Source organism: Delphinus delphis, chromosome 1 (assembly GCF_949987515.2).
Source record: "Delphinus delphis chromosome 1, mDelDel1.2, whole genome shotgun sequence".
NCBI lineage: Eukaryota > Metazoa > Chordata > Mammalia > Artiodactyla > Delphinidae > Delphinus > Delphinus delphis.
The window spans coordinates 80,418,564-80,445,969 of record NC_082683.1 but is presented as its reverse complement, the minus strand read 5'-3'; the positions used below and the strand labels follow the sequence as shown (position 1 = coordinate 80,445,969).

General features: G+C 37.9%; 1 protein-coding gene across 1 annotated transcript; it reads right to left on the bottom strand.

The window, feature by feature from the left end:
- Positions 1-1,607: 1,607 nt before the first annotated feature.
- On the bottom strand, positions 1,608-26,325 carry EPHX4 (epoxide hydrolase 4). Its single transcript, XM_060006394.1, has 7 exons — positions 25,849-26,325; positions 22,885-22,970; positions 15,685-15,842; positions 13,512-13,640; positions 9,859-9,962; positions 4,912-5,060; positions 1,608-2,198 (listed from the first exon to the last, which is right to left on the bottom strand). Exons 1-7 carry the CDS (start codon positions 26,077-26,079, stop codon positions 1,955-1,957), a joined length of 1,101 nt encoding a protein of 366 aa, XP_059862377.1. The 5' UTR covers positions 26,080-26,325; the 3' UTR covers positions 1,608-1,954.
- Between the last annotated feature and the right edge of the window lie 1,081 nt (positions 26,326-27,406).

The following is a 27,406-nucleotide window of genomic DNA, read 5'->3' as shown; positions in this document are numbered from 1 at the left end:
AGCATTCCAAACAGACATAAGTAACAACAACGAGAAACCTTAAAATCACCTTTGTCAGAAACACGTTTTCATTAAAATAAGTCAGGATTACTTCATTGTGTCACCACACACGGTCAATAAAGTCTTGTTCCTTCCTTTGTTGCTGCCCTTTGAAAACGATCAAGAGGGAAGCATAATTCAAGTTGGTGTGAACGAGGCTCTCTGCTAAACCTTGTAGCATTTGCTGTATCAAATATTCCTGTTTGCTAATTTAAATTCCTCCAGAATTAAAAGTCAAATTTTAAGTTTCTGAAAGATGTTTCTAATTATTGGAACACAACAGGTTACCCATAAAACAGAAAGAGCAGTGTGGATACCAAAGCCGGTTAAACAGAATGTGATCTAAGTGGAAAGATTATGGGCTTTACAACCAGATGGATCTAGGTCAGATCCTGGTTCCAACCCTTGTACTGTGGGCACTGGCCAGTCTCATTTTCACATCTGTAAAGTGGTGATACTCCCTACCTTGCGATGTTATAAGGCACAAGTACTCCCTACCTTGAGATGTTATGAGGCACAAGTACAATGTACATAGAAAACTGGGCTTTTATTGGTAAATACACGTTGCTAGGATACAATGATGAGAATTCTTAGGGACATTCCACTTTCTTCTGTCACTATCAGAACTAGGCTTAGTGAGGGAAACATTCCTTTCACCAGCTTAGTTTTATTTGGGAACACAGTTGTAGTCTTTAAGGAGCCATGATTTGGCAGTGTTACAGGTTGTCTCCCGTGCCAGATGAGAGCAACCCAAGAGAATGAGTAGTAATCCCTTGAGTTGGTCTCATCCTCTATTCTGTAATTCTTCCTGCCATTTTTTTTTTTTTGGCCATGCCGTGCGGCTTGTGGGATCTTAGTTCCCTGACCAGGGATTGAACCTGGGCCCAGCAGTGAAAGGGCTGAGTCCTAACCACTGGACTGCCGGGGAGTTCCCTTCCCACTCTTATCTGTAAGGCTCATTAATACTTTTGAACCCTTGTTTGATTTAACTGCATTCTGTATATGGTTCTTAAGGGAAAGATCAACATTACCATGCCATCTTCCTTTCATATTTCCCGCACAGTGCCTAGCAGTGTATCAAATATATTATTTATTCATTTAGCAAATATTTGAGTTCCCACAATGAGTCAGGCTCTTATTCTAGATGCTGGATATATGTCAGTTAATAAAGCAAAAATCTCTGCCCTGTGGAGCTTAGATTCTAGTGCACATAGGAAGTACAGTATTCAATCCTTGTTGCATTAAATGGGGCAAAAGCACATTTTGATCTTTTTTCTAAATCTCTCACCAATTTAGCTGAAGAATTAAGGCAAGTAATTTAATGGATCTGCTTCCCTACAATGTTTAATAAATATATATGTATATATAGAATCTTCATATCCTCTTTTGTTACTCTTCCCAGTGTAAGTAGTATTTATGGCCTATTTTAAGATGCACATTCATCTTGTCATATCTGCCTTCAGACTAATAAATATACTATAAATCCAAGAGATTTGATAATAGAATTTTTTAACGGTCAAAAAATAGTAAAAAGAACTTTGGAACAATAAAATAAAAATTTATACCATTGCAGTTTTGCCTTTTAATATGGCACAGCTAATCTTTAATATACATTTGTAAAAGGCACCATATATTAACAGGGTAAATAACACGAAAAACCAAAACTGAACCACTTTCTCCAACTTCCTTTTTGTACAAGTGTGTACATTTTAAGGCAGATGCTTTTCTGGGCAAAATACAACAAGAAAAAAACCAACATTATGTTACAAGTTCACATGTTCTCAGATTTTTCTTGATGTCATTTGTCAGGATATTTATTTATGATAAAGCATATTAAAACAATTTTTCCTAATGAAGCTTAAAGAAGTTGATGAACAATTTAAAAAAATTATTTAGAGATTTCATTACAGACTCGTCACAGAAAAAGCCAGTCTTTTCTCCTTGTTTCTTCTTTTAGAAATGTCCATATCAGTTTGTTCACTATGTCAGGTTGTTCTTGCTGGAGCCCGTGACTGGCCTCTGACAAAATAGTTAGCCTGAAATAGTTCTTAACGTAAATCTTCGTGCCTTCAGCCATCTCCGCCTCCATAAATGCGTCTTTCTCTCCCCACAGTAGTAGTGTTGGAGTGATCACCATGTGATGCTTGAGAGGCAAGCAGCTATAAAAACAAAACACGTGGGCTTGAGACTCACTGTAAACGTTAAAATAACATTCCCCCAAAATGTTTCTTTAGGCCACAGATTTTTAAGGAGGGCAATATCACCACCAAAGGGATGAAAATTTGTTCTTGGGAGAGTGAAAAAAAAATTATGCTTTTTATATATAAACCATGAGTATACACACAGTACATAAACAGATATTAAAATTTCATGGGGTGGGGGGCAATTAGGAAAAAAAAAATGCCTAAAAAGCCTCTGAAGGGAAGTGATGACAAACAAAATGGTTGAGAAACACTGCATTAGGCAATCAATCTGTACAATAAAAAAAATTAATGGTCTATTTAAGAAAGGGCCAGATAAAAGTTTTAATTGGATCAGCCGTGCAAAACTTATAATGCAGGCTATAAATTAAATATGAAATTCATCACTATGAAGAATAATTTGCTTCAAAAAGATAACAGAATTTCTGAATAGTGTGATGAAAGGGAGCTTTAAACAGTGTTACTATTTAAACGTATTTCAATTATCTGTTGGATAATCTAATGAATTTTATGTGAAAATTGGAACTGAAAAGTCAGAACATATATACGGAATGAGCCTTAATACTACATGATACTATATTTATTTCGCAAGAAGATTCTTTTTAAAATATAAAGTTTTTATTGTGTATTTTTTAAATACAGAAAAGTATAAAGAATAAAATCATGCATAATTCCATCATTAAAAAATGGTCATTTTCTATGCATATCGTTGAAACCATAAGTACAATGCAGTAAATATACAGTTTATACACAGTATACACATGCAAATTTCATATTAATTTATAATAACTTTCTTGTTTCATATAGTTTTTCAAAAATAATTGTAAAACATACTATTTTATGGCATAATAACCCATAAATGACTGTTCCTGTATAATGGAATATTTAGATTATAGCATCACTTAAAAGAAGGGGATGTTTGTTTGTTTGTGGTACGCGGGCCTCTCACTGCTGTGGCCTCTCCCGTTGCGGAGCACAGGCTCCGGACGCGCAGGCTCAGCGGCCATGGCTCACGGGCCTAGCCGCTCCGCGGCATGTGGGATCTTCCCAGACCGGGGCACAAACCCGTGTCCCCTGCATCGGCAGGCGGACTCTCAACCACTGCGCCACCAGGGAAGCCCGGGGATGTTTTAAGTGATGCTGCAATTAGCATTTTGTGCCCAAATCTTAGTTGGCATTTCAGATAACTTCTTTGGGCTAGAGTCCTGGAAGTGGAATTCCTGAGCTGAAGAGGATACATATTTTTAAAGCTTTTGACAACTTCTGCTAAGCTGTTTTTCAGAAAGGCGGGATGGTATTAATTACAACCCTGTTAACTAAGAATGAGAAGGAACATTTAACTAGACACTCTCCAGCACTGAATTACATTTTTGCTAGTTACAAAAAAGCTTGACTTGAGGCTACTTGGGGTTGATAAAATGCTGCTGGAATATGAAGGATATCACATATGTCCACCAAGGTCTTAACTTTTGATTCTCATGCAAGTGGCCATCATTTGGTTCTAATGCTCCTAAAAATTAAGTTCTTGGTGAATGGGTAAACTGATATAAAAATATATCTATACTTAATTATTGATACATGGATTGCTATACAAACTTGCAAGTCACTTAAATTCTGGAGCTCATAAAGTGTTCCAAAACAAAACATTTTCTAATAGTTACCTGCATATTTAACAACATGTGAGCATGTAATAGTTGAATTAGTAAGGAAAGGGGACTATTAGTCCCTATTAAAAGGACTATTAATGAAAAAGTAAAGAGGAATATAAATTCTTCACCAGATCGAATTGAGGGTAAAAGGGAGGAGTTTTCAGAAAACTAAAAGAAAAGCATATTCTCTGGTCCTGAGGTTTCAAATTGTTAAATGTCACATGAAACGTAAGTTACAGATAAAACAAAGTATGTACAGATAGGTGACTGTAGTTAATACTGTATTACATATTTGAAAGTTGCTAAGAGAGTAGATCTTAAAAGTTCTCATCCCAAGAAAAAAAATTATATGTATGGTGACAGATGATTAACTAGACTTACTGTGGTGATTATTTTGCAATACATACAAATATCAAATCATTATGTTGTACACCTGAAACCAATATAATGCTATATGTCAATTATACTACAGTATAAATAAATAAGTAAATAAAACAAAGAAAAACATTAAATATTTTAAGAGAGTAGGTTTTAGTATACTAAGCTAAAGAACTTAATGGAAAATACTTGATAAAATAATTCTTATTAAAAATAATCAGTAAATATAGTTCTGAAGAACCTAAGGGCAGGACAGGAATAAAGACGCAGATATAGAGAATGGACTTGAGGACACGGGGAGGGGAAGGGTAAGCTGGGACGAAGTGAGAGAGTGGCATGGACATATATACACTACCAAATGTAAAATAGATAGCTAGTGGGAAGCAGCCGCATAGCACAGGGAGATCAGGTCCGTGCTTTGTGAGCACCTAGAGGGGTGGGATAGGGAGGGTGGGAGGGAGACACAAGAGGGAGGAGATATGGGGATATATGTATATGTATAGCTGATTCACTTTGTTATATAGCAAAAACTAACACACCATTGTAATGCCATTATACTCCAATAAAGATGTTAACAAAAATCAAATACTGGCTCTGTATGGAATTAATATTTTGTTTAGTTAAAAAGAGCAAATTATACTGACCTGAAGATGTTTCGGTAATGGTTGATTGGACCATTTAATGCTCCAGGTTGAGAAAAAACATAAATATAAGCTTCAAGATCTTCTGCTGTTAATCGACATCCTTTTCTTCCAATGCCAGTGCTGTGACTAGTAAACAGATGTTTCAAAGCCTGATAAGTGAGAAGAGAATAATTAAAACTCTTCAGTTACCTAATAGTAACTAAATACTTGGCTTTTGAAAGAGAATGATGGTCAGTGTGCAGTGATAGCGCCCAGTTTCTGCTCTAGCCAGGTTGGAGACCTCATTGTTTACAAGCACATTTTATATATTTCTGCTTTCCTGGCTTTATTTTTGATATTATTCCCTTTTAATCCCCCATGGACACTTCACCCTTATGAAAAGTATCCTGTCTTCTTGGTGTCTCTTCACATTCTACAAGGCTGAGCTCGAGTACTATCCCTGCTCTAAAGCCTGATATTCCAGTTAACAGTTTATCTATTTATTGACAACCAATCCACACACCTCCCCCTAAATTGTTTGAACTTCTTTTGATCACAACCTAGAGTAACAAACACATTTTACATCATGATCCAGTTCGTATCTCTACACATATATGTCTGAAACAAAAGTTTAAAGAAATAGCCCTTACACTTATTACAGCATGTAATGATATTTTCAATTCTGTTCTACTTTATTTTTAAAAACTCAAATTGCAAGCCACTTTACTGAATTGCAAAACTTATTTCATGACTCACTAATGGGTCTCCACCTACAATTTGAAAAATACTGCTCTATACCAGCATTTCTCAAAGTGTGTCTCTAAACAATCTGAATCAGAATTATTGGGATTCTTGTTTAAAATTAGATCCCTCAACCCCAAAACACCCTTGCAAAAATATGAAATGACATGTGCAGGAGGTGATTCATTGAAACATTATTTGTAATAGAAAAAGAATGGAGGACTTCCCTGGCAGTCCAGTGGTTGAGACTCTGTGCTTCCACTGCAGGGGGCACAGGTGCGATACCTGGTTGGGGAACTAGGATCCCTCATGCCCCGTGGTGCAGCACAGCCAAAAAAATTTTTTTAATTAAGAAAATAAAAAGAATGGAAACAAATGTCTGTGGGGGGGTTGGATGAATAAACTATGGTATAGATACACATTGGTGAATTATGTGTTCTTAGTACTCTAAGAGAAGATGGAGATAATCTCTATTCTGATGATGGAGTCATCTGCAGGGTATATTGTTAACTGGAAAAAAAGCAAGGGTAGAAATAGTGTTTATAGTATGTTATCTTTTGTGTGAGAAGGAAAAGATAAATATATACATATTTGCTTATATTTTTAAAAAGAAACAATAAAAAGAGGAAACAAAACTAACCAAAATGGTTTTCGATGGGAGACAGAATAGGATGGAGACAGAGAAACAGAGGAAACAGAGACAAGTGAGACTTCTCTGAATGTACCTTGTTCTAGAGTTTTGACTTAGAACCATATAATGTTTTATATAAAGTCATAGAAGTTAAGTGAAAATGCTGTCATCTTAAATTTGCTTTGGAAATGTGAATAAGAACTCATATTTTTTTTCTAAAAAATGTGTATGTCTACATTCTGTCCAATGGAAAGATCTAGAAGCAATGAAAACTCAGTAACAATGATCACCTTGATACCCAAACTGTGGTCTCTAAATACCATTTCCTGCTAATAGGAGCCAGAGTTCCTTCAATAAATGACTGATTCCAGATCTGGAACAGGAAAAAAATGATGACCTTAGGACATTAAGGAAGCAAGCTATCCCTGACTAAAGGGCTCCTGTGTCAAGAGGACATAGGAGCCAACCTGAAGGAGTTCACACTTGCAACAATTTGGGCATCAAAGAGAATAATGACTGTAATCAATTGATAAATATCAAATATATTTTTAAAAATCATGAGCTCATAATGATATGAAAAAAAAACCCTCATTGGTTATCAGTGGAAGTTTCTAGGGCACCAATTCATTACTCTGGAAGTTGTTTACAAAGGGAAATAATGAAGCATTTGTCCTGCCATTCTTGTGGGAACTGTATTTCAGAATAACCAAATATAGATGTGGAAATTCCTCTTTATACATGAATTCCAGTTAATAAAAGCAGAAAGAATAATATTGGGTTGGCCAAAAAGTTCGTTCAGTTTTTTCCATAAGATGGCTCTAGTAGCACTTAGTTGTCTTTAACTTTATTCGAAATAATTTTGTTGTATTGTGACTGCTGTCATACTCGCATGCATTAAAAAAAAAAAAACTTATCAAAACTGGTGAATTTTTGTGTAGCTATTTTAACATTGAAGATGAAGGAAAAAAGCAACGTTTTCGGCATATTATGTTTATTATTCCAAGAAAGGTAAAAACGCAACTGAAACTCAAAAAAAGATTTGTGTGGTGTATGGAGAAGGTGCTGTGACTGAGCGAATGTGGCAAAAGTGGTTTGAGAAGTTTCTTGCTGCAGATTTCTCGCTGGACGATGCTCCATGGTCGGGTAGACCAGTTGAAGTTGATGGTGATCAAATCGAGAAATTAATTGAGAGCAATAAACGTTATACCACGCAGGAGATAGCCGACATACTCTAAATATCTAAATCAAGCGTTGAAAATCATTTGCACCACCTTGGTTATGTGAATCGCTTTGATGTTTGGGTTCCACATAAGTTAGGTGAAAAAAAACCTTCTTGATCGTATTGCTGCATGCGATTCTCTACAGAAACGTAACAAAAATGTTCCGTTTTTAAAACAAATTGTGATGGGCGATGAAAAGTGGATACTGTACAATAATGTGGAACAGAAGAGACCAAAGGCTGGTCTTCGTCCAAAGAAGGTGATGTTGTGTATATGGTGGGATTGAACGGGAATCCTCTATTATGAGCTCCTTCTGGAAAACCAAACGATTAATTCCAACAAGTACTGCTCCCAATTAGACCAACTGAAAGTGGCACTCAACAAAAAGCATCCGGAATTACTCAACAGAAAACACATAATCTTCCATCAGGATAACCAAGGCCGTACGTTTCTTTGATGACCAGGCAAAAACTGTTACAGCTTGGCTGGGAAGTTCTGATTTATCCGCCATATTCACCAGACACTGCACCTTCAGATTTCCATTTATTTCGGTCTTTACAAAGTTCTCTTAATGGAAAAAATGTCAATACCCCGGAAGACTGTAAAAGGCACCCGGAACAGTTCTTTGCTCAAAAGGATAAAAAATTTTGGGAAGATGGAATTTAGAAGTTGCCTGAAAAATGGCAGAAGGTAGGGGAACCAAAGGGTTCAGTAAAGCTCTTGGTGAAAATGAAAAATGTGTCTTTTATTTTTACTTAAAAACTGAGGGAACTTTTTAGGCATCCCCATAGAACTAAAAAAATCACTGTTTTCTAAAGAAATAATGAACCTAGGCCGTGACGATCAAGGTATGCTAAAGTTATTTGGTGAAAGGTTGGTTGTTAGGCAATTTGGATAGGCTGACAATTTGTGAGTCCACTGGTTAGTGTTAGCATTACTAAAACTGGGACAACTAAGCATTATGTGCTTCCCTGATGTGACGCATTAGGAAATACACAGAACCACCTATAAAATATTCTTGTCAAATTAAACAGTCTAATCAAGCCTCTAGATCAGTAGCACCTATGAAGTAGGAAAGACAAGGCTTAGCAGAACTAGTTAAATAACACCATGATGAAGCAGTCAGTCAAATCCAAAATGTGGACCATTCCTCAGGGCAAATGAACAAATTTCTTCTTAAAAAAGTGATGGTAAAAAACAAAAGGAAAGAACCGTTAAAGATTTTAAAATGCATAACAAACAAATACAATATGTAGACCTTGTTTGGTTCCTGATTCAAACAAATAAAGTGCATAAAGACAGTTGAGACAATTAAGAGAATTTGAATGGGCATTAAATGATTTTAACAAGTTGTTCATTTTGTTAGCTTTGATAATGGCACTGGAGTTATGTTCTTTTTTTAAAAATAGTCCTTATTGTCAGAGGTACATGCAGAAGTATTTCCAGGTAAAATAATATTATGTCTTTTTTTAACCTCCCTAAATATTTAACATCATGCTGGACAAACAAGAAGCAACTAATTAACTTCGAAGAAATAGATACTATATATGACTCCTGGTGTCAGTGTATATGGTACACCAATACCTGCAGGCTTAATTTTGTTTGGGGGTTTTTTTAATCCCAAGGGCTTCCACTTCTGCTACTGTCAAATTCTCTTACCTGGCATTCATATTCTTTCATCTCCCCATGGAATGTTCTCTAGAAAGAAGTATGCCTGTAGGGGAACAGGCTCTCAGAAAAAAATTGAGTTAACACCCAGGCACTCAAACATATGAATAGAGAATGTAAAAATAAGTAAGCCTATCGATGAAGCCTTAGAAACATTTATTAAGTTTTAGCATTTGTCTGTTTTCTTTTCCCTTTTTTTTTTGGCAGCACTGAAAGGCTTTTGGGATCTTAGTTCCCCAAGTAGGGATTGAACCCGTACCCCCTGCAGTGGAAGGGTGGAGTCCTAACCACCTGGACCACCAGGGAATTCCCTGTTTTTCTTTCTTAAAGATGGATTTTAATTTAAAATGTTTCTCATTAACATTATTTGTTTGACTTATTTTTTTGCATAGGAGGAAATGCCTATCAGTGCATAACACATAACAGATGTACAATAAATGATTATTTAAAATAAATCAGAACAACATAAGCAGAACTGGTTTTCTTGGGTTTTTTGTTTGCTTTTAGTGTTTCAGTCTATGTTTTATTTTTGACCTCCTAATTTTGTCATCCTCTTGGGCACCAGTCTTTCTTTTTTTAATTGAGGTATAATTGATATATAACATTATATTGGTTTCAAGTGTACAACATACTGATTCAATATTTGTATACACTGCAAAATGATCACAGACAATAAGTCTGTAACATCCATCACCATGTTTGACTTACCTTGAAATCATTTATGGAAAACATAAATTCTGGGAACCATGGTATTTGGAAGAAATAATAATAGCTGGATTTGAACAGCTGGGCAGGGTGTCGTAAAATATATTCTGAAATTAAAATATCGTGTTAGACCTTATCCAAGGGGTATGAATTACTTACTATTGAAATAACTTCTTTTTAAGGCAATTTCACCTTTGAGATGATCCCATAAAAGAATCTACAAATAAGGCTTCTGTATATTTCTCTTTGGAACAATTTCTATGTTCTTATATTTTATTTTGGATATTTTTGGTATTTTAAATAATTAAAGCACTTTAAATAAAAAGAAAGTTCCACTTTATGAAATGTTGACTCAGAAAGGAACAGGAAACCCAAAACAACACTCCCTTTTCTCCAAGGTCATTATCAGTGACCAAACACTTTTCCTAAGGATACATGGGGAAGTAATTTTCCCTTGTTGAAAAGATTTTCCTTACAGGCTGATTTGAATATCTTATTCATTTGGCCTCAACAGAAACTAAAGCCTTTCCTTTAAATTCATTCATGTATTGAGAAAATTCATCCATTCAATGAATCTTTGAATATCTACTGTGTGTGAGGGGATTTAGCATTGAACAAGAGAAAAGAGGTTCCCATTCATAAGGAACATACATAATAAATAAGTAATGAATACTTAAAAGATCATTTTAGTTAGCAAAAATACCATAAAGAAAATAGAACAAGGTAATCTGATTGAAAGTAATGGTTGGGTGGTGTGAAGGGACTATCCTTTAGTAAAGGTGGTGGAACAGGTTTCTCTGGGGATGTGGGATAAGCCTTGAACGCAAAGACCTAGGAAGAGCATCAAGAACAGAAAGTAGGTACTGGGCTTGGCACATTCAAGAAGCAGAAAGAAGGCCAGTGTGGCTGATGTGTAGTGAATGAGGAGGGGGAGATGGTATGAGTTTTAGAAAAAAACGCAGAAACCCAGTCAGGTAAGGCCAGAATGATAAAGATTTTAAGTGTTTTGGGAAGACACAAGTTTTAAACTAGGGAGTAATGTGATCATACATATTAAATGTACATATTTTTTGTGTATTGTATACTATACTTTTATTTTCCTTGCTATAGAGGTGATTTTTTTTTCTTATTTCTAACTGTGTAACTGTACTCAACATGGTTAGGGTTTTTAGAATTATGATTCTCAGGTAAGTGGAGCACTCTTGTGCTATACTTTTTTGTAATGTCATCATCGAATAAGATTTATTCAGCTCTGCATTTAGAGATATCAATACAGTTAAGGGAAAATACAGTCATATTACTTGAAGACTTCATATTGACCTGACCAGGGTTGAACCTATTATTGATAAGATAGTTCCAGAAATATCCAAGTATTTTCTTACTGAAATGACCAATTACAGTTTGTCCATATAGCAGCACCAACAAAATAACATTTACTCTAGGGTCCTGATCAATTGAACAAGCATGTAGCACAACTTCTATTGACTAATGCAACTGAGAGAAATATGATGAACCTCAGTTAGATATTTGATTCCTAAGCAGCCATGCTATTACCTCAGCTGAGATAGGACAATTGAATATGTATCTGAAATTTAACTTTTATACTTACACAGTATTTATGTAGTCATGTTCCCTTTCTCCCTCACCTACTTTAATTTTGAGGAAGAAATAAAAATATGTTTTTCTGAATTTTTTGTTCCCTGGAGGGCTACTGTGGGTCATGACAGTACTGAACCTCAGAAAATTTGACAAGGGTAGTTAAAGAGGACAAAATTATAATTTTTGTCAAAACCAAATAAAAGTGTGCCTAGCCATTGTTCAGTTTTTTTATTTGTTTTTAATCACTCTTAAGATTAAGGGTTCTCTTTATAGCAGAGGTTCTCAAAACATAGTCCATGTGGACCCCTGGGGATCCTTAAGACCCTTTCAAAGGATACAGATGGTCAAATTATTTCAAAACAATACAATTAACTTTTCTCATTTTGCCATTTGCACAGATGGTACAAAGGCAATAGTAGATAAAGCCATTGCTGCCTGAGCACAAATCAAGGCAGTGACACTAAACAATACCCGCAGTCATTGTATTCTTCACCACCACACACTTGCTGTAAACAAACAAGTACATAAATACATAAAATTAAGTGGCGGTTTCACTTAAGAATGTCTTTGATGAAATAGCAAAAATTATTAATTTTATTAAATTTCTACCTTTTTGTATACGTCTTTTTAACATTGTTAAAAAGAAATAGAAAATAAGGCAGTTCTGTTGAACACCCAAATACAATGATTGTCTCGAGGAAAAGCACTTCTGCAATTGTCTGATAAGTTGAATTAGCTGCATTTTTAATGGAACACCATTTTTACTTGAGAGAACGACTAACTATCATCAGTCAGATTGGGTATTTAACAGATAGTCTCTTGAAAATGAACAAAGTGAGCCTGTCACTTGAGGGAAGACAATCAACAGTGTTTGTTGTCAATGATGAAGTTCAAGATTTCAAATGAAAATTAGAATTTTGGAAACTTGTGTCTGCTACTGTGAGCTTGACAGCTTTGCAAAGGCTTTTTTGATGAAACTGGGGTGATATTAATGAACATGATTTGATAGCATATAATGAAATGTGTCCACTTATGGAAGACCTGCATAACTCAATGAACCAATATCTTCCAATGCGTGATGATTGCAAAATCATGCATAGGTAGAAAAAATCCATTCAAAGTGCTAGAGAGACCAATGGATTTTAATGTGACAGAGTACAAAAAGTTCATTAATATGACATCAGATTCCACATTGTTACTAACCTTTAAGAAATACCTAATTTTTGAGTTTGGTGTAGTATTAAAGGAGAACATATGCAGTTATTTGAAAAGACTATTAAAATTCTCCTCCTTTTTCTAATTACAAATCTGTGTGAGGCCAGATTTCTTCATGTACTTCAATTCAAACATTTGCAACAGATTGAATATAGAAGCAGATATGAGAATCCAGCTGTCTTCTATTAAGCCAAAAGTTAAAGAGTTTTGCAAAAATGTAAAACAATGACACTCCTCTCACTAAAATTTTGTTTTGGAAGATGTAGCTAGTTTTCAGTAAAATGTTTATGCTAATATGTACTGGATTAATTATTTTTAAAAAATGAATTAATACATAAACATTTTAAAAATTCTCTTTTTTAATTTCCAATACAGTGAATGTTTATGGATATAACCCATATAAACAAATTCTCAATGGGGTCTTTAATAATTTTTAGGAGTATAAAGGAGGCCAAAAATTTGAGAACTGCTGCTTTAAAGAATGCTGCCATTCCTGACAGCCAAAGGAGTCAGGCAAGAGGAAAATTTATTTCTAGGCTGTCAAGATTCATTACTGTCAAAGTAATGTTACTGCATTTTCCCTTTAATTCTTTAACTCTCCCTAAGTTAGCGGTAAAATGTTTTCTAAAAATAAATAAAATTATGCAAGCAAATATAAAGCAACAATTCCTGTGGCTCTTCAGGAATATTTAAAGCTGAGATAGCTGACATTATCATGTGATAATATCATATTTAATTTAAAAAATATTATGTTAATCAACTTTTGCTGTTTTTAATCCGTGTCAGTGACAATAGTGAGTTGTCACGCTATCAAAGATGTCTTAAAGGAAATTTAAACTCACCTGTAAATACATTTGGATGAGGGAAATTAATAACAATAAGCTTCATCACCATTTCAGGATAACAGATGGCAATTAGCCAAGCAATCATGCCTCCCCAGTCATGGCCAATAAGAACACATTTGCTATACCCTGTAATTGAGAAATGAATGTTGGCATCATTGAAAAGAAACAGGTGGGTACATCATTACTGCACATAAAATAGGTATGTTTCTAAAACTAATCTTTCTACTCTCCTACCCTAATTATGCACTTTGTGCAGACACTGAGTTTGGTGCTTCCAAAACCCTGTATGTCTGAATCACCTAGGGTAGCTTTTTAGAAAATTTAGATGCCCAGGATCCATTATAGACCTCAGAATCTCTCTTGGGAATTTATACTTTTAAAAAAAATTAGAAATAGTTCAGCTCTGGTCACATAAACCTGAGTTTGGAAAACCATGGTAAAGACTACACATAATTAGGTCATAAGAAAGATTACATTATTGATTTAACTCGAAAATTTCATGATTACAAATTTAGGCCAAGTTTGACTGAATTACCACAAAATGTGAAAGAAATATGGCTGTCGGAAATCAGTGTCTCTGAGTCTATTTTACTGTAATCACAGTAAATTACAACACTGCATTGACACCCCCAGACCTCATCCATTTTTTCCCCTCTAAGAATATTGACCTGATCTACGTTCTCATTAGATTGTTGTAGAAAAGGGTCTTTAATTTGATTTCATGGGTTTCTCACTATACTGGTTCTGTTAACATATCGATGGCAGCAGCTGGGTTTTAGTCAAAAGGGATATAGTGTATTAGATTATTGTTAAAAAATATTTACTCCTCCCCTCTCCCCACTGCCATAGAGGTAGTATACTTCACTGCTCCCCCCCTCTTTTATTAATAAATTTATTTATTTATTATTTATTTTTGGCTGTGTTGGGTCTTCGTTGCTGTGCGCGGGCTTTCTCTAGTTGCGGTGAGCAGAGACTACTCTTTGTTGCGGTGTGTGGGCTTCTCATTGCGGTGGCTTCTCTTGTTGTGGAGCACGGGCTCAAGGCGCTCAGGTTTCAGTAGTTGTGGCACGTGGGCTCAGTAGTTGTGGCACTCAGGCTCAGTAGTTGTGGCTCATGGGCTCCAGAGCACAGGCTCAGTGGTTGTGGTGCATGGGCTTAGTTGCTCTGCAGCATGTGGGATCTTCCCGGGTCAGGGCTTGAACCCATGTCCCCTGCATTGGCAGGTGGATTCTTAACCACTGTGCCACCAGGGAAGTCCCCCCCACCCCACCTTTTTTCTGGCCACGCCAAAAGACAAGCGGGATCTTAGTTCCCCAATCAAACTGTGCCCCCTGCAGTGGAAGTGCAGAGTCTTAACCACTAGACCACCAGGGAAGTTCCTTCACCACCTGTTTGATGTTTTGATGTTAGACTTGGCAGTGTGATTTGCTTTGGTTTTGTGGTGGGTGTATGACTTGATTTGGGGCTCAGCCATATGACTTGCTTTGACCAATGAGCTGCGACCAGAAACTTGAAATATGCTTTTGCAACTGGGCTCATCCTCTTGCCACTTCAACCATAGCCAGGAGAAGAGCTTCCCGCAGATAGCTACTCCACTTTAGCTGGGGCTCCAGCCCCATTCACAGTGAGAAACCAATCCCAGGCGGACCTGTAGCCTGAGGCAAAGACCCAGAGGGGTCCAGCCTACAGTTGACCTGAAGATCCAGGAGCACAGGAATGAATGCCTATGGCTGTATGCCACTGAGTTTGGGGTGGTCTGTTACACAATATTATTGTGGCACTAGCTGGCACTAGCTGATCAATACAAGAAAGATAAGCAAGTGTTTCTGCATCTTACAACATGTTTAAATAAATATTTAGGTGTTGGTTCTGAAATAAATTTTCTGTGAACAAGAATCAAATTTCTAATAATTAGTTCTGAAAATAATAGATAGTATACCTTAAGTCAATTTTTAAAAACAAATTTTGAGAGTCACTTTTGGCTGTTAGACAGAATAGTTATTCTGGTTGTGTTATTTTAAGTTGCCTCTATAAATATTTTGAGCTGTATGAACCAAGGTGACAGGATCTAGACAACAGCTCAGGTAGATGGAAGAAATGTGGTAATCAGTTTACAGTTTGTTGAATGTTAGTCCCTTAAAAAGAATTAACACTGTTTTTTAAAACCTACCTAAAGAGTCTAAAATATCCTTTATATCTGTAATTAGACAGTCCAATTTATAATTCTCTCGATGAATGGGAGCATCTGTTTCTCCATAGCCTCTCAAGTCCAACGCTACAACTCTATATTCACTTTTAAATTCCCTTAGTTGGTGACGCCAAGAATACCTGCAGGAAATAAGAAACGTTAAAAATATCACAGTAACTAATACAAAGAATAACATTACAGATTTTCTAAGTGGAAAGCTGTAAGAACCCCCTCATTTTTGAGAAAGGTTATATAGCTGTGTGTGGGCAGGAAAGAAAAGAACTGCTTGAGAAATAAGCACTGACGTTCTTTACTAAAATTATATTATTTTTTTTAACCAGGTCCAGTGAAGTGTAACAAAGGGCCAGGGTTTATAGAAACTACAAAATATCAGATACTAAAACCTTAAGAAATGTATTTAAGAAGTCAATTTTCTAAGCTTTTCTTAAATAATGCTCACTACTATCACTGAGTCTGTACCTATAAATGCTTCCGCATACTGCACCATTTGATTCTCTCAAAAAATTTGTGAGATGAAAATATATTTTCCTAGAAGGGAGATTTTACTCACCTTAGTCCACTGTCAAATAGGACTCAATGTTTTTAGTAATAACAATGGGTTACTCATGGATGAAAATGTCTGACGATTTAAAAAAATATTTTCATGGAAAGAATCCAATAAAACAACTACTTAAGATAAACCTCTGGGCTTCCCTGGTGGCACAGTGGTTAAGAATCCACCTGCCAATGCAGGGGGCACAGGTTTGATCCCTGGCCTGGGAAGATCCCACATGCCATGGAGCAACTAAGCCCAGGCGCCACAACTACTGAGCCTGCGCTCTAGAGCCCATGCTCCACAACAAGAGAAGCCACAACAATGAGAAGCCCGGGCACCGCAATGAAGAGTGCCCCCCGCTCGCCACAACTAGAGAAAGCCTGCACACAGCAACGAAGACCCAACACAGCCAAAAATAAAAACAAACAAAAAAGATAAACCTCCACTTGCTAAAACAAAATCTTGGGGGGAAGATCCTGAACCATCAGCATAAGCTAGTGTGATATTTAAAACATTTAACAACCAAAATGGCACAGGAACTGACTAATTAGAATGACCATAGTGACAGCCAAGTCCTAGACGTTTCTGCTGGGCCAGGTGTTCCCCCTGTGCTTGATAATAAAACTGCAGAATTAATTGAAATACAGAGATCCATGAGATTATCTTCTAATAAGCAAAATCATTATGGATGACAAACAGAAAAAGAGACATGGATTTTTCAAAGCGACTCACTATGTTATGGAGCTCAAAATATGCATTTGTCAAAAAGCATCTGCATGCACATCTGTCCATGAAAACACAGTGCAAAATTATCTGACACAAACCAAATGGGAGAGTGTTGTCTGGAAAGATTTTTGGAGCACAATAGGAAAGTGAACAGAGTGATCTGAGATTATAAACCAATAGTGCAAGGGGACTGCAGTGTGAAGTGACACAAAGCCATGAGAACAACGAAGCAAATCAAACACCTTACATCAGCAGGTAGATTATCAAGAAGGGTGTCAGATACATATTTGGAATTATGAATGGATAGAGTCTTCGATCTATTACTAGGATACCTATAATTTGTAAATATCTGCAAAAGCATTGCCAATTAATATGGATTTGAAAATGTTAACAAAAAGTGTCTTTCTTAGCAAGGCCATAGCAATATTGACAATCTTGTCTCTGGTTTGTAATAAACAAATGAAGCAGTTTCATTCCTTAAAGATACCCATCTGTCAACACATATGATTTTATTATTTTCTCATAGCCTTACTTAACATTGTGAATTGATTTTTTTATGTCTTCATAACTGAAGCCCAACTCTTCACTCTTTATAATCCCTCATACTCAATCAATAAAGTTCAGTAGATTCAACCTCTTAAATATTTATTTAATCACTTTTCCTGTCCATCCCTGGTACCATTACCTTCATTCAGGCCTCCATTAACACAGCAGCCTATCGATTGGTCTGTGTCCATTTCATTCCCCTTGGCTCTGTCTTCTACAAACCAGAGTGGTTTAGCAAAAACACAAACTCTCTCAGGTCATTACCCAGCTTAACAGCTTTTCTTGACTCTGTCTTACTCATAATGTGAAGCCCAAGCATGTTATTCTGGCAGACAAAACCTCCAAGATTTGACTTGCCCGATCTTCCAGCCTGACTACTTTATACTCTGTCATTTGCTATATAATAAAAAGAACTAACATCTATATCAGTTTTACTACATGCCAGGCACAATTCTAAGTGCTTCACACATAGGGATGTCGATCTTCAAGGCAGTACTATGAAGTAGGTACTATTATTATCCCCATTTTACAGATGAAGAAACAGAGGCACAGACTGGTTCCTGGATGTGCTGAAGGTCACAGATTTAGCAAACAGCAGAGCCAGGATTCAAACCCAGGTGGTCTGGCCTGAAAGCCCATGCTATGCTGCCTCTGCGGCACTTATCTACTTGCAGTGAATAAACATGGGTTTTGTCTTTATGACTTTGTTTATATAATCTCCTTGTCTGAAACATCATCCCTCCACATCATTCCCTTACTCCCCACAATCCCTGTCCTTCACCCCTCATTGAACTCCTCATGCTGGGCACCTCCTCTTCCAGGAGACTTCCCAGTCTCCCTCCTTCACAGGTGGGTTGGTTGGCCCCTTCCATACTCTCCCACTTGTCTGTACACTCTTCAGTGCACTGGGAAGAGTGTACAGACAAGTGTACTAGACACTAGTCTGTTGGTGCCTGGCACTTCCATTTGATGGTGAGCTCCCTGAATTATCTGGTAGACATGTAGGTGCTCAATAGAGATTTGTTGACTGAGTAAAACAATGAACAAATGAAAGCACTGAATTATGATAGTGCTAGAAATACCAGTTGTTCCATAAAACTCTGTCTCAGTTCAAACCTTGAGACGACCTTGAACTAAAGTTCCCAGATTCCTGTTGGGGAATTTATACTCAATTTCTATTAAAATGTGCATTGTTTTTATATCTTAAATACTTGTGTCTTCACTTAGAATTCACTTAATTAGAGATTTCAAGGTAGAAATTTGACTCAAAAAAATGTGTGCAATCCTGTAACATTTTACATTTAATGTATTAGAGATTATGCAAACATAATACCTGCACATCATTACCTTATTAATAATTTAAATTGCCTTCCAAATAAATTCAGCTATTGCTATTGTCAATGAGTGGAGCCAAACAATATCTTAAACATTTCTAAGAACGTTTAAGGATTGCAACTGCTATCTTAATAAAGTACAAAATAAATTTTAAATGCAATCTTCCTAGAGTTCATAAATAAATCATATTTGATTTACACATTAACTGTAAACTGAAGAAGAAATCACCCCAGCGATAGACTGATGGGTATGTCATTCACATGAATAAAACAAAACAACCCCCTTGATAGAGGAATGAAACATACTGCAAAATCAGTAACTCCTGACAATATTATAAATAAACAAATCTAGCTATTTTCATCCACATTGTTTTTTCCCCCTCTGGTAGCTTTAGGTAATAGCAGAGGACACTTCAAAAAAAACAACCTCTTTCTTAGTTATTATTCTTAACGTAAGGAGGACCCCTGGTTTACCAGGCTAGCCTCTTTGAAATGTAGAATACCCTCTTCCCCTTCACAAGAGAGAAAAAGTTGCAGTCATCAGATTCTGCTCAGCTGTATGGATGACGAGCCCTCACTTGAGTAATGACGAATGCGTCCCATACAGCTGGTGTATCGCCAGAAATTGCCTGCATCAGCTCAAGATATTTTTAAAAGCAATGCAAATTGAGGTGGAGATAGAGGGGGAGAAAAACCATCTTTGACAAACAGCCTTATTTTGGGCTAGTTTAGCTAAAGTTCTCATAGATGTGTATATTGTTTGATGTTTCCTTTATATTTTAAGAAAGAAGACAGAATTTTATTGTTTCTGTGTAACATCTAATAGTATACATTAAATGTCACCAATCCTCAACAATTATTCTTAGTTAATGATGATAAATGCAAATAATACATTACATTTGTATAGTACTTTTCTGTTTAAAAAGCACTTTTACACACATTGCCAATTTATGATTATTTTGTTTTCACTGTACCAAATAATCTGGCCTACCTGATCTACAAAAGATGCTTATAAATTCATGTGTATTTAGGCAAAATTGATGATAGAGGAATAATATTTATATTTATAATGTAAATTGAAATCGGTTTGCAGTGCCAGATAAAGTTTTTTGGCTCTTAAAAAGGGGAGAAGGGGTTTTTGGAAAAAGAAAAGGGGAAGTTCAAGAGAGAGAGACTTGAAGTGGCTTAATCAAAACAGCTTTATCCTAAATTCTGATTCAAATTGACTTTTTCCTGAATGGAGCACATGAATGGAATTGACTAGATTGTATGATGGGGAACAGTGGTAATTTGGAAGGAAAGACAGAGTAAGTGTCAACATAGAGGTCTTGGTTTAGGGTAGGACACACTCAAATAGAAGTTTTTGATTAACAGCAATCTCCATGTGGTTGCTCTAGGAATCTCCCTGAACAACCAGGTAGCTTTCAGATTAATGGCTAGCAAAGTTCAGTGAATTCAATATGGTCTATTTGAGTAACTCAGTTTTCAGGGTTTGCTGTTTGTTGTTTTAAATTATAGCAAGCCTCTTGCTGGAGTAACAAATAGTACATTTGGTGAACAGAGGGGGCTCATTCCCATGATCTGCATATATTTCCTAATATATGCTCTTTAAAGTAAAAATATCTCTAGGAGTTTTTTCAAAACTAAACCATTCCTCTCAATAACCCTTTTGGACAAAGCCAAGACTTGATTTTGCTGGAGAAAATGGGTCTGATGTCCAGTGACTGGTGTTGGGCCCCCTCCTAGGCTGTCCTATCCACTGAAGATTCTAGGACATGGACAAGAATCACCAGACGTTTCTGTTTTGCAAAAGGGGTCTCATGAAGAGTAAATAAAGGGACAATGCTATGAAAAATGTGCAAAAGTATCATTTCTTAAAATATGACACAGAGCATCTACTGTCCTATATTAAATGGGTATCACTGCTATTTTCTGGGGCTCCTCAGAACAATTACCAAGTGGCTGAAGTGGTTGCAGGTTCATCTGTATCTTCCACATATAAAGAAGTGACGTTCCAGGAGGAAAAAGAGCACGGACAAGTATCGGGGTTGGTATGAGGTACAGAAAGAGAAGAGCCTTTAAATCTTTTCTTTCTAAAAAGTTAAGTCTCCCCACTCAGATCATGAATTTTATATAGAATGATGATTTAAAATGTTAAAGTAAGGTATACTTACATTGTTGGTTAACTTTTGAATTTTTCTATAAGGTGTGAAATTTGAAAGGTAAAAATCCATGTATGTTATCAGATCATTATCATTCCTATATACCAAGGATATATTAGAGCAGAGGTCAGCTCTGAAGTTTAAGAAGGTATACCTTACTTTCTGGCACTGCCAATTGCAGAAGGGTAGCTGTGACACTCAGAAGAGTGCCAGGCACATAGTAAATGCTCAGGAAGTATTAACTATCATCAGCAGAATCAGGAAATTATTTTTTAAAGGTCTGGGACAATGCTCTGTCCCCAAATTTCTCCCTTACTTTCACTTTTAACCTGCAGTTCCACCATTACATATTTCTCACCTACTTCAGAGTTTTAAAGATTCTGTGTCATCCAAAGCCCTGATTTAAAAAGGCTCTAGTTCTGAAAGAGGTTTTACCTTAATACACTTTAGTAATACTTTACGAGTGAAAGGGACTTTATTAATAAATGCATTGAGGATGCTAGTGGTGGCACATGGATCTCCACACTGAGTGAATGGGAATGAAGGAAGAAAATGAACATTTATTGAGTATTCACTGGGGCCATGGGAACGGCCTTTCACATATTTTGACTCCCTTTATCCCCACAACTCTGCAAGATTCTTGTAGATTGTGCAGGGTCCTGCAGCAATTAAATGGCTGAGCCAGAATTCACTGCCCATGTTACTTTATGCAGATTTGACTAACGCTGCAGACTAACATTTTACTTGTGAGCCAGTCAGGTCATAGACTTTTTGCTCTGGGAAAATGATTAGCTAGATGGGTTTTTGCCATTCTCCATTCTTTTCTTCGATGCCTAATACTTCCTAGTGTGCTAGCAATCTCAATGCATTTATTAATAAAGCCCCTTTCATTTGAAAAGTATTAACTAAAGTGTATTAAGGTAATATCTCTTTCACAGCTAGATGTATTTTAAATTAGGACTTTGGATGACCCAAAATCTTTAAAACTCTAAAGGAAGTGAGGAATATGTAATGGTGGAATTCTAGGTGTTAAGAGCGAAAGTAAGGGAGACATTTAGGGACAGGGCCTTGTCCCAGAACTTTAAAAACATACCATATATTCTACATTTGAGTCAGTTCAGAGAATATGATTTTTTTTTTGGTCCATTTACCCATCTCAAGATCATAGCCTTGAGCTATCAAAAATATGATTTTCTTTTTACCACCTTGATATGTACCATCTTTTAAAAAGATATTCATTTTTTTAAAGTTTAATCATGTGATGTTTCATCTGTACTTACTTGGCTCTGTGGGGTTCAAAGGAGAACAGAACATTTTCTTCTAGGTAACTAGCAACTGCATATTTTTGGCTATAGGTTTTCTTCTCAATGTGAAATATTCCAATCCTTAATTTGTCCTGCATTCATCTGAGCCTGTTACTATGTGCATAGGAAAGAGTTCCTTTTCAGATTCCATGAGCCCTCTTCTCCCTCTGCCTTTCCCACACCCCAAGTCTCACCAAAAGCTGCCAGGTAACAGGCACTCTAATTCTTTGGTTTCTTGCAAATCTCCTTTTCTATCCAATGTTGTATTTTGTCCGCAGTAGGTACTATAAAAACTGTTTTGTAATTGACTATTCAGAAATTTGAAACACTAAATGATACTTCTTTTAATTATATAAAAAAAATTAGGATGATAATATGCACGTTTCTTTAAAACAGGAGGAACACCATTCCTGTGATTGAGGAACATTTAGGAATAATAACTCTAGACCAGTACTTGATCATAGCATGGGGTCTATAAAAAGTCATTATAAGAAAATGACTCTATGATAAGCCGAGTCTTTAGTGCAAAAGAAAAAGTTAGTTGGTAAGTTTACCAGAATTCTGGAAATCCATGAAGCAGCAGCATCAGTGGTTTGCCTCTTTCTCCAGCGGCAACATAATGAAATCTTAACCCCGAATCCTGCAGCACGAAATAGAGGGCATGAAATTTCAGCGATGTTTTGTGTTGACTATAAAAAGTAGTACATTTAGTATTTCCATGCCGTTAAAAAAAATTCACTTGCATTATTTTTAATATAAAGAAATAAAATAAGTATATTAATTTTCAAAAAGAAAAAATAACCATGATTTATTAACAGGGTGAATTGAATGATTTACTTTTGTCAACATTCCCTTCTCCTATTTACAAGTTCAATTTATATATTATGAGCTTCTGAAACAGTCACAATTTTCTTACTGATGTGTCACATTTCATCGCACTCAAATTCTGCAGAACATGTAAATAATTCTGATCTGCATTTATATTCCTGCCATATTTACCTCCTACTCATGTACTTTTCTCAGCTTGCCCATCAAGAGCTGTGCCATCAGTTACATAATTCACACCACCTTTCCTTATTTTTAGTTCTCTCCTTCCCACGTTAGTATTTTCTGTTGAGGTTGCACGTACAGTTCCCCTGGCTGCCTGCTCCTCATGTCACATCAGTGTATTTCTTTTTTTTTTTTAATTAATTTATTTATTTTTGGCTGTGTTGGGTCTTCGTTGCTGTGCGCTGGCTTCTCATTGTGGTGGCTTCTCTTGTTTCGGAACATGGGCTCTAGGCGCACAGGCTTCAGTAGTTGCGGCATGCAGGCTCAGTAGTTTTGGCGCACGGGCTTAGCTGCTCCGTGGTTGTGGGATCTTCCTGGATCAGGGATGGAACCCGTGTGCCCTGCAATGGCAGGCGGATTCTCAACCACTGCGCCACCAGGGAAGCCCCCATATCAGTGTATTTCTAACAGCCGAATGATCTGAGTGCTCAAGCCTTCACTCTGCATATGGGAGAAAAACTGCCCAAGGAAAACAAAAATCATGGGAATGAGACAGGAATACAGCAAATACAAAGCAAACAGAAAAGAGGAAAGTGGAGGAAAAAGCAAGAAAGAAAAACAAAAACTCAGAGGGAAGTGAGGAAAGAAACCAAGACCCAAAACCCAGAGACTGGGTTTTTTATTAGATAACCCAAGCAATTGGGTTTCCAGATGTGAAAAAAATCTTAAAGGTCATATAGTTCAACCCTATCATTTTTGCAGAGTTAGAAACTGAGGTCCAAAGATGTTAGCACAGGTCGTAAAGGTGGTTGGGGGCAGGGCTATGACTAGAACCTCTATCTTGTCCTGCCACCCAGGACAATGCTCTTTCCACTCCTTGGTTCTATGTCTATGGGGAAACCCTTTAGGTGGCCAGAGTCAGAAAAAGTGCATTATGAGGAATTCCAGATGATTCTTAAACTGCTTTTCCCCTTCAGGTAGGATGAAGATAACAACTCTGACTGCCTGCAACTGCTTTTCCTTTTTTAAAACATTTATTTATTTATTTTTGGCTGTGTTGGGTCTTTATTGCTACGCACGGGCTTTCTCTGGTTTCGGTGAGCAGGGGCTACTCTTCTGTGCAGTGTGTGGGCTTTCTCTGGTTGCGGTGTGCGGGCTTCCCATTGTGGTGGCTTCTCTTGTTGCGGAGCACAGGCTCTAGGAGCAGGGGCTTCAGTAGTTGTGGCTCAGGGGTTCTAGAGCGCAGGCTCAGTAGTTGTGGTACACGGGCTTAGTTGCTCTGTGGCATGTGGGACCTTTCTGGACCAGGGATTGAACCCGTGTCCCCTGCATTGGCAGACAGATTCTTAACCACTGCGCTACCAGGGAAGCCCTGCCCTCCACTGCTGAATGCCTTCCCAGAAGTTCAATAACTTCTTTTATTGGTGGTGAGTCTTGGAAGCTGAAAGGCTGTGGGCACTTGATTAGATTTAGTGAATAAATACTTCATTTCACTTACTATGTGCAAGGCACTGTTCTAAGTTTTTTGGTTTCATTCATTTGTTTTTACACATATTAACTCATTTAAATTCTCATATCAACTCCAGGCTGAAAAAGTGTAAGAAAGACATGCCCCTTGGTTTTCTGAACTTCAGCTGCTGGGCAATCTAGTTCCTAATAGGAATCCCAGACCTGGTGACAAAAATATCCTTTCACGTAGGCTATTTCTGAAAGGCCTGCGAGTCAGACTGCAGGGTGCATTTCAAGAAGCCATCTCCCTTCACCACCTGGAGCCTCAGGAAATAGAATATCCGAGGGCTGTAAGAAAGCTTGGGACAAGCACGGACAATTAGAGTCTGCATGCATAGTTGACATTTACTTTTTTGTGCCATTCCTTTGGTCTCTGGCACCATAAGTCTGCTTCCTTCCCCACAAACGTACACAATTTATTTATTGTTTCATGTTGCTTAGGTCATCTGTGAATGCTCCATTCTGCTGATCTGAATAAACTCCTGATTTCCAATGACTTATTCTATTTACTCTTTCAATCTCTAAAATTTGGACGAGGACAGCCTCCTGAGACAGTAGGGCGCCACCAGTAACAATTCCCTACAGCTTATCTGAGCTCTAAAGGGCAAAGAGGTGACAGACCACAGCTTCCCCTTACAGGAGGAGAGGGAGCAGAATTATTCTGGGTTGTTGTGGTGGAGGAGGAGGGGACAGTAATATAATAGGACCCAGATTATTAGAGAAATTCCACATAACCTTCTCTCTGTCTCACACACACACACACACACACACACACACACACACACACACGCACGCAACGAACAGGGACCGTAAAGACACACAATCCCGACCTTCTCCCGCGACACCTTGCCCCTCTTGCATCCCCTTGGCACCTTCCCCGTCCCCGCCGCACGCCCTGCGAACCCCGAGAACACTAGGGGACGCTGGGCCTGGAGTCATGCAAGGATCAGCCCGGCGCCCTCTGCTCTCACAGTCGTCACGTTCCCTCGCGACAGCGCCGGGCCCGCGCCGGCCTTCACCTTGATCCGCACGTAGCAGTGGGTACCCAAAGAGGGGTCGTTCAAGCACGCTGGAGGGTGTTCCCGGGCGACCCTCCGGAAGGTCTGCGTGGGTCCCTTGCCGATGCTCCACAAAAGTTTGAGCAGGTAGACGGAAGCGCAGAGCCCGCAGTAGCAGTAGACCAGGGACCAGAAGAGCAGGGACCGGATCGTGACCATCAGGCGGGGGAAGCAATCCCGCAGCCTCGCCATCGGGCGGCGGCAACGGCGGGGTCCGCTGCACTTCCGAGGCGCGGAGAGCAGCGGCGCGCACTTCGGCTACGGAGCGAGACTGCAAGCGCGGCGGCGCGTCAGCCCCTCCAGCCGGTCCGCGGTAGCCGGCTCCGCGCGCGCCTCCCCGCGGGCCCCCGGGCGTCCGTGCCTGGCGCGGGTCCGGTGTCACAGCCCCGGGCTCCCGCACTCACGGTGAGCTCTTGCGGCCACTGCGCCCAGCCCCGGAGCGCCGCGTCGCAGACCCACTACGCTGCGACGTCCGCCCCGGACTAGGTAGGCAAGGGTGGAGACACGACCTTCCTCCGCAGAGTAAAATCCCATTTCAGAATTGGTAAAATGTGGGGAAAATGAAGGTGAGACTTTCCCAAATCATCCTAGGTACTGTGGCCGGAAGAGCCACTCATTTTGACCAGTGTTCAAATCCTCCCATTGTCCTCAATTAGGCCTTTTTCTGGATCATGGAATTATGGGGCTCGTGGAGGAGGAGCAGTAAACGATTTTCATACTACCTGACAGACATTATTTCTTTATTCATTCCAAACAATCATCTGAAGGTGTTGATATTCTCCAACTAGATTCAGAGTCGTTATCTGCCCAGCCAGGTGTTTGGTTCTAAAGTCAAGCCTCTGGAAATCCCTGGTCTTTTTTCTGTTCCTCTGAGTTTTTCCTTTACAAGAATACTGTATAAATAGAATCACGTAGTATGCAACCTCTTGTTTCTGGCTTCTGTCGCTTAGCATAATGCATCTGAGGTTCAACTACACTGTTACATATATTGTTTCTTTTTTATTGCTCATAAGTGTTTTGTTGGATGGATGTACCATAATTGTATATGGAACAGTCCCCAGTTGAGGGACATTTCAGTTTTTCCCCAGTTTTTGGTGGTTATGAATAAAGTGACTCATGTAAAATTTTTGGTTCGAACTTAAGTTTTCATTTCACTTGGGTCAACACTTAGAAGTGGGCTTGCTGGGTCAGGTCGTTAAGTGTGCATTTACCTTTATAGGAAACTGTCAAACTGGTTTCCAAAGTGGCTGCAATTTTAATTCACACTAGCAATGTGTGAGAGTTGTGATTAGGTCATATTCTTGAAAGCACTTAGCATTGTCAAAAAAAAAAAATCCCGATTTTAGCCGTTCTAAGAGTTGTGTAGTGTGGTATCTCATTGAAATTTGAATTTGCATTTCTCTAATGATAATAGTGTTGGGCATCTTTATGTACTTGTGTGACACTTGAATATATTCTTCTTTGACAAAGCAGCTGTCCAAATCTTTTATAGATTTTTTAAAAAATTGGGTTGCTTATT

Coding starts and splice junctions, on each gene's coding strand:
- EPHX4 (XM_060006394.1), bottom strand. CDS start 26,079: ATGGCGAGGCTGCGGGATTGCTTCCCCCGCCTGATGGTCACGATCCGG. Junction 15,843..22,884: donor CATGGATTTCCAGAATTCTG/GTAAACTTACCA, acceptor TATTTCCTGCAG/GTATTCTTGGCGTCACCAAC. Junction 13,641..15,684: donor GGATATTTTAGACTCTTTAG/GTAGGTTTTAAA, acceptor TCTCAATTACAG/GGTATAGCAAATGTGTTCTT.